This window comes from Eublepharis macularius, chromosome 5 (assembly GCF_028583425.1).
Source record: "Eublepharis macularius isolate TG4126 chromosome 5, MPM_Emac_v1.0, whole genome shotgun sequence".
Classification (NCBI taxonomy): Eukaryota; Metazoa; Chordata; class Lepidosauria; order Squamata; family Eublepharidae; genus Eublepharis; species Eublepharis macularius.
Window position 1 is genome coordinate 171,865,310 of NC_072794.1, and position 14,985 is coordinate 171,880,294.

Below are 14,985 nucleotides of genomic sequence, written 5' to 3' on the forward strand. Positions count from 1 at the left end.
TTCCAGGTAACCTGTCATCAAAGACAGAAATATTAAAGATATAGAAGAAAAGGCCTGAGGAAATATCAGCATGTCTTCTTTCAAGGGAAAGATTCTTTCAAGGGAAAGAAGACATGCTTCACTGATCTTTTGGAGTTTTTAGAATCATAAAATCATAGGGCTGGAAGGGACCTCTAGGGTCATCTAGTCCAACCCCCTGCACAATGCAGGAAATTCACAGTCCCCCCCCCCACACACACACAGTGACCCCTGATGCACGCCCAAAAGATGACAAACCACCATCAGGATCCCTAGCCAAACTGGCCTGGGGAAAATTGCTACCTGACCCCAAGGTGGTGATTGGCCTTACCCTGGGCATGTAAGAAGGGGCCACGAGAACTAAGCCCTGATGCAACCCTTCCTGCCCTCCTTCTCATGATCTGCCTCCGTTCATAGAATCAGCATTGCTGTCAGACATCAAGAACGTTTACAAACAGGTGGACGGTGATTCAGTAAAACATCATATACTTCCAAAATCTTTCTGACAACGTCCGTCAGTCAGATGGCCTTTAGAAGATGACGCCAAATAATTCAGGATGGTGACAACCAAAGCAAATTGTGAGATGCCCCAAAAGGAACTCTCCAGACCAAGACAGTGGGTGTCAATGCAGCAAATGAAATGTACTGTGAGGGTTAAATGAAACACATTTGGACAAAAAAAAATCTAATATTCAATATATGCTGATAGGGCTTGAACTGATGGTAACTGGCCAGGAAGAAGATCTTGGGGTACTGGTGGATAACGCCATGGACAGGAGTAAAAAGGTAAATTCTACGCTGGGAGCTCTTAGGAAGACTATAGAAAACAAGACGGCCAGTATCAAAATGGGTGTCGTCAATATGCCGATGACACCCAATTATATCTGATGTTGGACGGACGGCCCAACTCTGCCCCGGATGTCTTGGAGCGTGCCTTCGAAGCTGGGACTGGCTGGTTGAAACAGAGTCGGTTGAAACTAAATCCCACAAAGACGGAGGTCCTGCATGTGGGTCTGGGGTCCGTGGGTACGTGACTCCGGCTCCCCGCCCTTGATGGAGCGCCGCTTGTGCCGTTTGCAAGAGTGAGGAGCCTGGGGGTGATCCTGGATGCCTCCTTGCAACAGTTACCTCTAGATTAGACTACAGCAACTCGCTCTATGCAGGGCTTCCCTTGGGCTTGATCCAGAGATTACAGCTGGTTCAAAATGCAGCTGCGCGGGTGATTGCAAGAGTCCCGATAGGGGAACATGTAACACCTATATTACGCCAGCTGCATTGGCTACCAGTTGAGTACTGGGTCCGGTTCAAGGTTTTGGTGCTGACCTAAAAAGCCCTATGCGGACTGGGTCCAGCATATCCGTGGGACTGCCTCTCCCTATATATACCCCAGAGGACACTTTGTTCTACACACAAAAAACTTTTGGTGGTCCCTGGTCCTAGGGAGGCTCGCCTGTCTGATGAAACCAGGGCCCAGTGGGATTTATTATCCTTCTGCCAGGCCTACAAAACAGAGATGTTCCGCCAGGCATATGGCGGAGGCTAGGCTGGGCCCCCGCCAGCCGTACTTAACTTGACTTGAAAAGATCTGTCCATTACCCTATATATCTCTATAGATACGGATATATGGGCCATGTCTGAAATGAAGTAATCATTGCCATCTGAGAAGTTTTTATTGTATGTAGTGTTTTAAATTTTATTGTAATGTTTTATCTGCTTTTATGTGTTTTTATGTAAATTAAAATGTTGTGCTGGGCCCTGAGCCCGCTCGGTAGGGAGGGCAGACTAAAAATCTAGTCTAATAAATAAATAAATAAAATAACAATGCCCCTATATAGATCTACAGCACAGTCTCCTTGGAATATTGTGAACAGTTCTAGTTGCAGAGCTAGAAAAAGTACACAAACGTACAGAAAAATATAAGACCAAAATGATTAAAGACTGGGGTATCTTTTCCATGAAGAAAGGCAGGCTGAACCCCCTGGGACCTTTCAGTTTTACAAAAAAGATGACTCAGGGGGGAATTGACTGAGGTTTGTAAAATTATACATGGAGCAGAAAAAGTAATTTTTCTCCACAACTGCTAGAACTCAAAGGCACCTAATAAAGTTGCTTGGCAGTTGATTCAAAACAGACAAATGAAAGTGCTTCTTCACACAAACAGAGAGGTAAAAACCCATGGGGAAAAGCTGGGAAAATTCAAGGTCCCAAAATTCCCTCTTCCCTCCCCCTCCAAAAACAGGATAAAATGGAAATTTTGAGAGCAGTGAAAACCCTCCTGTGACATTTTTTTTTCTTAAGGAATAGGTGAAATGTTTTTCAGGACTTGCTCGAAATATATACAGGACGATGATTTTTATGTAAGACAATCGATAGCGTTAGCCAGTACGCCATTTATGTAATAACTACACACACCATTTATATAAAGCAGGCTAAAAGAAAGAGGCAGAGGGGGGGGGAAGCAAGGTAAAGCCTCCAGTCCCAGGTCAACATTTCAAGCAGCGACTGCCTTCAGGCAGCAGGGCTGAAAAAGAGGTTCTATGGCTGGAAAGGCAGCGCACCACTACAAACAACTGATCGCAGCTTTCTAGGCAGACCTAGATGGGGTGGGGAAAGCGGAACGTTATTGGATAGGCTTGGTGGCCTGGGATGGAAGGAACGATAATGGTTCAGAACATTGCCAAGCTGACTGAGTTAAAATAATTCCTAAATTGGGGGGGGGGGGAGGGGCCCAGATGAGAAAGGTGTACCAGGTAGTGGCCATTCCAAAGAGTCATAGAATCATAGAGTTGGAAGGGGCCATACAGACCATCTAGTCCAACCCCCTGCCCAGTGCAGGATCAGCCTAAAGCATCTCTGACAAGTATTCATCCAGCCTCTTCTTGAAAACTGCCAGTGAGGGGGAGCTCACCACCTCCCTAGGCAGCTGATTCCACTTTTGAACTACTCTGACCGTGAAAAAGTTTTCCCTAATATCCAGCCGGTACCTTTGTGCATGTAGTTTTAGCCCATTGCTTCGTGTCCTACCCTCTGCTGCCAACTGGAACAGCTCCTTGCCCTCCTCCAAATGACAGCCTTGCAAATATTTAAAGAGCATCAAAGGGATGCAAGTGCCCAGAACACTTCTCCATGGGAGATGCTTAGGAACAACACTCCCTACCAACCAATGGACACATTCTCCCATGTTGCTCCACGTGGTGTCATTCATTGCATTGCACTTTAAAGACTGCGTTCTATTTTGTCCTGTGGTGGAGGTGGGTGGGGGTTGTGTGTGAGAGAGCAGATTTGCACACAAAGCTAACGTTCAAAGAAAAGTACTGCAGGATACACTAAAAATATGATAAACAAATTGGTCCGTAGTCGTAGCAAGCAAAAAGAGATATTGGGGGAATAACAAGAGGATGAGAAGAAGAAGAACCCTTCTGGATCAGATACGACGTCAGATGCATTTGGCGAAGAGAGTTGTGGTTCTCGAAAGCTTCTGCTACAATAAAGCCGCTTAGTCTTAAAGGTGCGACTGGACTCTTTACTACTGCTGGAAGTGATGTCACCGCACCCAGCAGCGGACATGTTCCTGCGCTGGGGCCCCTGTGAAGGGTGGGCGCTTGCCCGCTGCTGGGCATGACGACGTCACTTAAGGAGATGACGTTACTGAGCCTGGCAGGAGCGCTCCTGCTGGGAGCTGACCAGGAGGTTTCCCCCTCTCAGGCCTTTTCCCCTCACTGGCCAGGTGAGTGGCGGGGGTGGGGGGATGGGGACAGAGGCTGGGAACAAGGGATTCCCTGCCCTGACCGGGGGACTTGGCAGCCCTGATTACAAAAGCTGAAGGCAGTGCAGTAAGGGCAGGATAATACACACAACAACAAAGAGCAGAGCAGAGTAGACTTAGATCCAGTCCCCTTTACAAAAAGCACCCCTCTTGCACAATCCATGGAGCAACGGTCAGGTACTCCACCTTGTGGAACTCCTCAAGCCGTTCCGCAAGGTGGCAACACAACGGAGAACGCTCTGTTACAGAGAACTGCTGACCTCGCTCGTTCGCAGGGTGGAGCCTGCAGAAGGCCCTTCCTCGGAGAGGCAAAGCACAGCAGGAAAGGCAGTCCTGCAGGTATGTGGTTCTAAGGCCATAAAGGGCTTTCCAGGTGATAACCGGTGCCTTAACTGACCGGCGACCAATGGAATGACTACAGAACTAGGTATAATACGCATGCGCCGCGGAGCTCCCAGTAGAAACTGACCTGTAGCATTCTGTCCAACCTGGAGTTTCTGAGCTGACTTCAAGGGCAGACCCACGTAGAGAGCATTACGGTAGTCTAGTTTTGAGGTTACCGTGGTCAGCTAGGGAGAGGTTGATTAGGTGACCAGGTGTTTGCCTTCAAACTTCCAGCCACTTTCAGGGGGTCCTCCTGACTAAGAGCTCACCTGAGGTCATGCTCCCCCCCACCTTTTGCAAATGCAGCCTCCTGGGAGAAACGAACACTAGCCCTTCGCTCTCCTGTTGTTTTCTCACTGGAAACAGTCCCCTGTATCAGCTGCTTACTCCTGCGGGAGATTCAGAGGCACCAATTTCTTCCCCTTCTGTGGATGGCTTTTTCCCAGTGAGAAGGAAGTATAAAGCTGCCCGCCCCCCAACACACTTCTGATAAAGCAATCCCAGAGGATGTAACTGCAAAAGAAGTCATTTAATCATCTTGGGGGTAGGGGTAGGCACGCTGAGGGAGGGGCACTTCTCTTTCTTTGTTCCTTCACAATGAAGCATTCCAATCTGGTGCTTCTCGACTCTCTCCCCCCCCCCGATCCCCCCCGGAACTCTTTTGCTTGACGCCAGGCCTGTACTCTTCGCCACCTCCACTGAGCTGAGTGCAGCCAAGACCCCGGAGGCTCTGGAGCAAACCACCTCCAGCCTGGGGGCTGCAAGCTGGGCAGCCGTGCTGGAAACTCCAACACCTCCCAAGTGCCAGAGGTGCTGAGGGCCACCTTCTGCAGCAGGGGCCGTTTGCAAGGAGCCCCCAGGCCTGCGGAGGCAGAAGAGGCTAAGGCCCCTTGCGCCCTCCCTGCTGCGTTCCCTGCCGGGGAACCGTGCGGGGACAATGGCCTTTTCTTGCGTTAGACATAGCCCGTTTTCTTCCTCCCGCCCCCCGCCCCCACCCCAGCACTCCCTGGGCCCAGGCATTTCGTCCTGGGCTCCCCCAGCTGCCTCTGGGGACAATGAGGGATTCAAGCACTCCAGGAAACCAGAACAAGAGTCAGTCCGCGGGCTCTGCCCAAACGTCATGGAGATGAACTTTGACCCAAACTCCTCAACTTCCACCCCCTTATTTACTCTCCAAAGTGAACAGGTTTTTGCCGAGTTAACACAACACCTCCCTTTCCCAGCCAGCACAGGGTTCACCTTTAACCCCTTCTTAATTACCTGCACTCCCCCTCCATTAAGCACACGCTTCCCTCCTGCAAGCCACACCCAGGGATGCCGCCCCTGCCTGGACAGGGGAACTGCGGCATCTCTCCAGAAACAGCTCCTGCAAATCAGCACCCGTTTGGAGGAAGTGCTGAGTCCCACACGCTCAAGACCCCGCAAGTCCTGCCTCTGTCTTGAGTCTTCCCCAGGCCAGCTTGGCTAGGGAACCTGACTCTAGGCATGGAGCAGGGATCACTGGGCGTTTGTGTGTGTGGGAAGTAGTTGTGAATTCCCTGCATTGTGCAGGGGGTTGGACTAGATGACCCTGCAGGTCCCTTCCAATCCTATGGTTCTCCGATTCTTCCAGAGCAGCCTGCCATGAACCACAGGCTCCCATGCTCAGCAACCTCCTCCATTTCAGTAGGGGACAGAAGGGGTCTTTGAGGTATTTTTACCTTAGCTAGACACCTTGCAACAGAACTGGGGCACAGGGACTTTTGTTTTGAGAATGAAGTTTCTAGTCCTTGTGACATCAGAATGTACCTTACTGTGAAGCCTGTTCAGAAACTGAACAGAGAGGAAAAAAATCACCTTGCTTTTAAAAAACATTTTATCATCTCACCCCTTGTAACTAAATCTCAAGATGGTGTGTGTCACTTATTAGTCTTGTAAATAATAGTGGTTAAGAACGGTGGGATTCTAATCTGGAGAGCCGGGTTCAATTCCCCACTCCTCCACTTGGAGCCAGCTGGTGGACCTTGGGTCAGTCACAGCTTCTCGGAGCTCTCTCAGCCCCACCCACCTCACAGGGTGTTTTGTTGTGGGGATAATAATGATATACTCTGTAAACCACTCTGAGTGGGTGTTAAGTCATCCTGAAGGGCGGTATATGAATCAAATGTTTGTTGTTGTTGTTGTTGTTGTTGTTGTTGTTGTTGTTGTTGTTATAACGCGAGTTTCAGAGCCAGCAGCAAAATCCCAGCTCGCAGGTGGCAACTCCTTCCTACAGGCTGGCCGTTTAGTTCACAAGACCCTGAAACTGGCCAGGCTGGGCTCCGAGGGTCAGCCCCCTCCCTGCCCAGGCAGGTCCTGGTTCAATCTGGGATACCATGAGAGTATCACCAAGCTCAGCCAATTCACTTTTCGATCCTGCCTAATTTTTGTCAATTGTTGCCCGTGACTGGCAAATTTTATCACAGGTGCCGTTTGGAAATGCCCGTTGTCCACTAGCAGGCTTCCCAAAGGACACCAAGGAGACAGCCTATTACGTTGGGGAGGGAACAGAGATGATACAAGAGACACAAAGCCAGTGCTCCATCTCAGCTCCCTCCCTTCCTAAATAAAATGGATGCTGGACGCCACATGCGATTTGGTGCACTGGGCACCATTACAGCGGCAGCACCTTGCTTCCTTGGCAGTATCTTGTTGCACCCTCCTGAAACAACAAGTGCCAGAGAGACACTGGGAGAAGGACTCGGTGGCTCATTAGCTCCTCACCTGGCCTTCTCAGCAGGGCTGGATCTCTCACGCCGCCCCCAGCAACGAGGAGGGCACCGATACGCCAGAGGGGCCTGGCTCATTCCCAGCCACCAGGAACTTGTGGAGTGTCCATGCCCCAGGGACCTGCCTTGGGCCTGATGGGCAGCAGCACGAGCCCAGGAGGGGAAGGCATCCCTTGCCCGGGGTGGCAGAATGCACTGAACATGCAGCTTGTCCATGAAATTGGCTACGGTATAAAGAACTGCCCGCTATGGAATCAGACCAATGATCTCCGTCAAGCCTAGTCATGCCTATCTTGGCTTTTAAAGTACAGAGTGTTTTTATCTGGGTTTACTGGGTATTAATAGAAAAAAGCAAGAGTCCGGTAGCACCTATAAGACTAACAAAACTTGTGGTAGGGTATGAGATTTCGTGAGTCACAGCTCATGGTATCTGAAGAAGTGAGTGTGACTCGGGAGAGACAGTATGGTGTAGTGGTTAAGAGCGCGGGACTCTAATCTGGAGAGCTAGGTTTGATTCCCCACTCCTCCACTTGAAGCCAGCTAGGTGACCTTGGGCCAGTCACAGCTCTTTCAGGGCTCTCTCAGCCCTACCCACTTTACAGGGTGTTTGTTGTAGGGATAATAATAGCATACTTTGTAAACCGTTCCGAGTGGGTGTTAAGTTGTCCTGAAGGGCGGTATATAAATCGAATGTTATTATTATTATTCAGGAAAGCTCATACCCTGCCACAAATTTTGTTAGTCTTATAGGTGCTACTGGACTCTTGCTCTTTCCTACTGTTACAGACAGACTAACGTGGCTACCCATCTTGGGCTGTTTCCACACATCCTTAAAAGGGCGCAAGACTCACTGAACACTGGCGGCTTCATAGCGCAATTTCTGTTGTCACCCGATGCACTACAGGTATGCATTAATATAGGATAATAAACACATCAGAGGGATAATATATGTTGGAATAATTGTAGTATGAATCGATGTGGTTTGCAGTTTGCTTTATTCTAGCACGTTTGTGAATTCATGAAATACATATAAGAGAGATTCTTTGCTTTGACACAGAAGTCTTGTTGAATGACTAAATTTCGTTTTAAGTTGCTTTCTAGTAAGTTCTCACAATTGTATCTTTGTTGCGCTACTTGTCATATTGTGATACTCTCTGTCTGTACAATCACCTGGATGCAGGGAGTTTACAAAGGTGCCACGAAAACGGCATCATGACAGCGTGACATCAGAAATCACGCGACGAAGCCGCCAGCATTCGGTGAGTCTTGCGCTATTATAAAGACACGTGGAAACGGCCTTGATCTCTCTCTGCTGGTATTAAATGAGCTTCCAGAGCATGTTATCTGCTCCAGGGCTGTGGGTTCCCTACCACTGTGTGGCAACACCGCTGGCTCACCCTTTGTGGCACGGCAATCCCTCAAGAAGGCTCCCAACCAGCCCGTGTTTTGAAATGTCCCCGAGATGCTAACAAACCAAGATCACATTCCAGAATCTGTAAGCCCTCGCAACTGTCAAGCATCCAACATACGGCAGCCTTGTCACTCGACAGCGTAATTTAAAATATGATGATACAAATCAGCATTAAGCCGTCTTCAGTGTCATATCCCTGAGGCGGGGGGAGGGGAGGTGGCTGACACAACCGAAGAATCAGAGGTTGTGGTTGCCGGGATGTCACAACCACCCCATCTGCACAAACAAGGAATTCTCAAGAACTGCAACCACTAGTCTTTAATGACTGCCTGAGTACATTCAAGGGTCCGTTTCACTTTCTTTCTGGAACAGTACACTCCAGCCACCAGAGACCCTGAACATCCTACGGCTGTATCCTGGGAGGCCGTGCCAGTCTGGGGATGCAGGACTGGGACCACCAATAATCCTAGCCCCTCACACGCGGCCAGATGCCACCTGCTAGCAGGCTCTCCCTGGATCCGGGGACTATGAGCCCAGATGGCAGAAGGGCACCGGTGGAGGAGGAAGCACTGGGGGCTAGGAACGCATGCGCTTCCCGGAGGATCCCACGAGCAGGCGGATTAGCAGCAGCTCTTTACCTTTCCAGGAATATGCAGAAAATGACAACGTCTACACGAAATGCACACATGGTCTCTTGTCGTTCTTTTCCACTAACAAGCAAAACTGCAAGCAAAAGCTTCTTTACCAATTCACCTCCTCCTGGCCAAAATCTGGCAGGCCCACAGGGGCCAAGCGGAGCTTCAAAGCCACACGCCGGGCAGGAGGGACTCCCGGTTGGGCCTCCCCCAGCTTGCGTGTTCACTTGCACCTGGATCACACACGCTGCAGCGGAATGAAGCAGCACAGAGGCAGTATAAAGGGCTGTACCAATTCAGGCTGCAGGAGCGGGGGAGGCAGAAAAATCACAATCCTAATTCTCCCCACATTAAACTCCTCGCAAACAGAAAAGGAGCCGAACAGGGAGCAAACTGGGTTGGAACCTAATATACTAGCTTTTAGAGGGCAGGGAGTTTGTTTTTTGAAAACCACAGGAGGGCATTCAAAAGCCTGAAGTGGTACAGTCCCCACTACGTTTTCCCGCCATGCAGGTAGACTAGAGCCTTTTTTTTGCACGGGTGATTTTTGCAGAGTTTGGCTCCGTACCTCTTCGGGTTTTCTTCTGAATTCCAGATGCCGAACTCTCAGATTTCAATGAAGTGTTTCAAAGGTTCTCTTCTGAGTTTTCTCCCCGTGGTTTTTCTGCACGGGGAGCAAACACGGAAGAGAACCCTTGAAACGCCGCACTGAAATCTGAAGGGGGAGTTAAATCGTCCTGAATTTGGGAGAGAACCCAATGAGGTATGGGGTCAAATGCGGCAAAAATTGCCTGTGCAGAACGGAACAAGGTGTTGTCACAATGGTGGCAAGGTTGGGGCAGCGGCCTCTCTTCCGATGCTCGCCAGCCTCCGGTTGGCTCCTTGCGCAGCGTAAACCGAACAGTCTTCTGAAGCAGGTTCGGCGGCTGCCAACCCAGGGCAAGAGCTACAGAACTATCCTTGGAGAAGGATTCAAGCTAAAAAGACGCCGCAGGAAGGAGCGTCTCCAAGTTATCGCCTGTGTGTGACCAAAGGGCACTAACCGTGTCACGAGAGGCAGAATCTACACATGCTACACTGATGCCCAAAGAGAGCGAGGGCGGAAGGAGCCAAGCCTGCCCCAAATGCCCACAGCGCCACACGCGAGGGACAAGGGCTCCTGATCGAACGGGTGATGTGCGTACACGGCGAGGCCCCCCCACCCCCCCCGCCGCTCACCGTCCTCCTGGCTGTGGAGGTTCTGGGGGCTCCGCATGCCTTCCTCCTCCTGGCTGGGGCTCAAGCTGGCGTTCAGATGCTGGTCAGCTGACATCCATGTGGCGTCGTTCATGTCAAAGTCCTCGCTGCTCACTGACGTCTCATCCTAGGAGGCAAGCAAGGAAGGGTTAACAGCTGCAGGTAAAGCAAGGGGTGGCAGTAAGCCTTTGCCTTCTTCCCAGCCTCTCTTCCCCCCCCCCCCGCCCCCCACACCCCCAGTCCTGGCTCCAGCCTTTCCCAGAGCAGCCAGTTTCCTGCAGGGGTTTTTCCTGTTGGAGGAACGGCAGGCAGGGTTCATAATTAAGGACCAAGACACACGGCCTCCCTCCAGGGACAGATGGCTTCAGCCCTGCCTGGCATTCACCCTTTCCTCTCCACCGCAAAGGGAGGCCCGTGCCAGCCACGCCGCCAAGGCGACTCACTCATCTTCCTTAAGACTGGCTGACTGAAGCATTTGGGCAGGAAGCAGGCAAGGGGAGGCCTGGGGGAAGTCCGTGCAGAAAGGCAAGCTTTTATCACAAAGCCCTCTGAACAACACAGCAGAACCAGGAGAATCTGGGCTTTGGCTAAAATGCACGTAGAGGCCGCCTGCTCCGGTGTGTGCGCTCCCTAGTCCAGCCTTATCTTGTTTATTCTCCCAGGAATCCCCAGACGATGTTCAGAAAGTCCCACACACAACCTCCAGCTGCCCCACCACTGTGTTCAGCATCAGGGTGTCAGAAGTGATCCTGCCAAAGAAACCTACCATAGGCACTATGCTCTCTCCCCACCAGCCCACTTCTTTTGAGTATAGATGAGGCCAAAGTGGCAGCATTCACATTTGAAAAAATAAAGACCGACGAGGCCGGGACAACTGAGAGACCATTTGGGTAAAAGCAAAGGAGACACAGGTAAAGTGAAAGGTGAGCAGTCCGCATGCGCGGCATTTCATATTCCAGTCTGGGGGGAGACACAATCTTCCGCAAAACGAAGAGGCTGCTCTTGGTTACATCCAGGATTAAACAAAAAACCCTCTGTGCATCTTAAGAGCATTTGTTGCGACGTCTTTATTATATTGTGCAATAACTGCAGCCCTGTTTTCAAACCGAGACGAACTGCTTTCCACCCCACACTTCTTTTCTTTTAAAGAGACAAAGGGATTTTTGCATGCACGCATACAACACGGGCCGACTGTGACAGTGTGAATTCCAGTTGCTCAGAGAGCGGTGTCACAGAATTAGAACTAAAAAGAAATCACACCAGGCTCAATGGAGGGGGGGGGGGGACACCAGCCCCCTGCTCTAACTCGAGCCCCAAGAAGCGGGCCTTAGGGACAGATAAGAAGAGAGTGGTTCTCCCAGGCACAGACAGCACTCTCAAGAGGAAGAGGCAGAAAAGGAGCCAGCTCCTTGCCCCTCTGTCTTGGGAAACGCATCTTTGGCCTCCCTGTGCTAAGGCTGTACATTCGGTGTAGACGATAAAGTTGCCCCTAATGCGGCTGACACTGCAGGGTCGTTGCATACAATACATTCAGAAATCAAACACATCCCTCCTGTTGCTGGAAACAAAACACCTTGGACAATGATTGGGAAACCACAGACATAAGGGGGAAACCCCATGCAGGAAAGCAGCTATGGGTAGAAAATGCATGTCCCTCATTAAATTCCCTCGTTAAAATGCTATTAAAATTCAATTAAATTATTACCATCGATGATCATAAATAGCTATACAAATAGTGTTATATTATTTCCAGTTCCTCCAGTCTCAGTAATCTCACAACTCTGTAAGTGAGGCCAGTACGATTATCCCAACATAATCCTACTGGGCGTGGACTGCCCAGGGAAACCGAGCAAGTTAATGACCGAGGGACTGGCTGAAGCAAGGCCTTCGGACTCATCCTCTTAACTACAATGGCGGGGCAGCCACAGAGCAACCAAAAACGGCAGCCCTAAGCAGTCACTTCTGGTTGAACTTGGATCTCTCTTGCTACCGTGGCTCAAGCCCCACAAGACAAGGAAACCCGAGGGCTCTTCAGCTAAATAAATGAGAGAATTCTACGAACTGGACACTGAACTAAAAAAGGGGAACGGACTTCTTTTTGTGTGATGCCAAAGTTAGACTCCATTGCACAGATCGCAACAACTTGTATTTTGAAAGTGCAATTTCCCCCCACAGAGAGCCCACAGCTGGCCTGTGGAACTTCCTGCCACTAGAAGGAATGATGGCTAACAACAGAGTTCAGTTCACAGAAACAAGCAGACAGAAAGGCAGTCTCACTCTGTACCTTGTATGCAGAGTTGCCTCAAGTCCAAAATATTCTAAACATGGCAAGAAGCACCGCACATGAGAAACAAACTGCAGGGGTGTGTGTGTATTTCTTTGAAAGTTTGCTCATCCGGTGGCAGGATTCCTCTGAGGCCCAAGAGTAGGCGATGCCCTTGTGAGAGCTGATTGACACTTAGGGTGGCAACTGTCTGCTAGGAGAAAACACCGAACGTGCATCGTATAATGCTAAAACTCTTCCCACTGGATCGGACCAAAGGCCTGTCAAGTCTGGTGGTCCAACTTCCCGTGAGGCACAGCCAGAAGCTCCCAGAAAACTCCTTTGTGTGCTATACAAAGTCAGGTTTTTTTAAAAAAAACCTGGGACAGACTAGCATTTGGTGAGGCAAACGTGTGGGGCATCCATCCATCCATCGTTACGCCTGTGTGCCCACAGCCTCCCAGTCAGAATGGGCACTGGCTTTTGTCATTCTCACGTTTGCATGTTCCTCGATCTTAATGTAGGTAGAGTCTAGAAGCAGCAAACGGCACGCAGCCAAGGATTTTGCGTAGCTGCTAAAGAGTCCTAAGACATCTGGATCTGTTGGGAACAAGAGAATAAAGTTTCCTCGCACCCGTCCCAGGTGCCCCTTGCAAAGTCAGGAAACGAAACCCCTCCAGCCAGGTCTCGGGCACAAACCCCACCAAAATGAACAAGAGGTGTGTTTATTTCAACAAGCCTTGTGCAGCTGCAACCAGATTTGTGGTTCTGGAGGTGTGCCTCTTGCCCTCTCTGGCAGGTGGCTGGCTGTGGGTGCCCCTGCAGGCCTTCCAGTTCAATGATATCCAGTTTATGGATTCTTATTTGCTGGAAAGCGAACAAACACGCCCTCTCAAAGGTCGCCGAGAACCTCGCCTGGCATCTCTGTGGCACTTCCTATGGCATTGATCGCATTCCTGTCTCCCACTCCCGCGCCTGGGAGGACATTTCTCATGGCTTTCTCCCTCGCCCCCCACCTCCTTCCAAACTTTCACTGTGCTTTAAGATGCAGGACTTGGATGGCTCCCAGCACCGGAAAGGTCAGCCACTGAGATTTCCAAATCATCAGCGGGTTGCCATAAAGGCAGTCATTAAGTGGGGGGATGAATGGGAAAGAAGAAGGACCCCACCCCAGAAGGCCCGTGCAGCAAGGGCTGGCAAAGGAGGAGCTCAGCACAAATGCTGATGGGTTGTCCATCTCCCAAAATGACTGACAGACCACATCCCCTAAACCGTGGGCTGCAGCCCCCACGCAGGCGACCTGAGACCCGCTTGGCTTCGCCTTTGATTCAGAAAAGCCTTTCAAAGGCAGCTGGAAACCACAGCCAGGAAGACCACCAGCCAGCGATGAGGAGGTCTCCTTAACACCATGACTTAAAAGAACCCTGACGTTTTTCCTCTTTTCAAATTCTGAAACATCTAGCCCGATGAAGAGTACTGGAGAACGCGCAAGCTTGCCCACCGTGATGTGACACTAATTTGGTCCCAATCAGAGCTACTACATGGGTTGTGTTTCCACCGAATTCAGCCAGCTGAGCTCCAGCAGTGGCCTCTCATATCGTACAGAGAGGCCTCAGGCCGGGCCATCCCTCATTGCGAGTCCACGGCAACGTTGCTAGTCCTATGCTCCTCCATGGCCGCTTCGCTCACCTGAACAGGGTCTCCTGCAGGTGTTATCCTGCACACGGGCGAAATCGACAGCAGCCCATACACAGGCTTCTTTGTGGTGGCCCCTACCCTGTGGAACAGCCTGCCTGAGGAAGTTAGAAAAGCTTTCTACAAACAATGCAAAAATGAAATATTCAAAAAGGCTTTTTAGTCAGATAGGAGGGCTGCATTGTAGGGAGGGGATCTCAGATGATCCGCTAATGAGTTAGGAACCAGAGACCTCAATGTTACGTTGCATTGGACTCCTGCTAATGCTCCGTCTTTGTGAACTTGTATCTATTTACCCTATGGCATTCTTTATGGAAATGTTCCTGATATTGACTGTACTAATCTCACACTGTGTAATCCGCCTTGAGGCTCAATGAGAAAGGCGGACCATAAATGACATAAATAAGATAAACAAATTAATACTAAATAGTCCTCAGCATCTAGCAAACAGAAGTACTCAGTCTCTGAGGTTTGGCTGCCAGGACCGCTGATGAACCAATCCTCCATTTTTTGATCCAATCTTACTTATTAAAAAAAAAAAGCAGCTTAAGCCACTGGCCACTCCAGCCATGTGGCAATGAGTTTCCCAGGCGAACTCCAAGCTCCAGCTTGCTAAGGTGTTGACAGATGTCCATTTTTAGCACTTACACATTTAACACTTTCCAGTCCTCTGCAAGGCTGGCGCATATAAGCCTGACACCACGTCCCGAGGAACTAAGCGCTGTTTCGTTTGCTTGGCGAAATCTGTCCAGGCTATTTCAAGGCACAGCATTGACGAGTGGCAAGCGCATCATTCTAAGCCCTGTTTGTACTCTTCACGCTTTCCTAAC

General features: G+C 50.2%; 1 protein-coding gene across 2 annotated transcripts in view; it reads right to left on the reverse strand.

The window, feature by feature from the left end:
- Window positions 1-14,985, reverse strand: part of NOL4L (nucleolar protein 4 like) — a 65,415-nt gene that overhangs the window by 36,566 nt on the left and 13,864 nt on the right. For both annotated transcript variants that reach the window (XM_054980009.1, XM_054980008.1), the window contains exon 2: window positions 10,180-10,324. In XM_054980009.1, coding sequence (XP_054835984.1) covers window positions 10,180-10,291 — 112 coding nt within the window. In that variant the 5' untranslated portion in view covers window positions 10,292-10,324. The remainder of the gene's footprint in view (window positions 1-10,179; window positions 10,325-14,985) is intronic.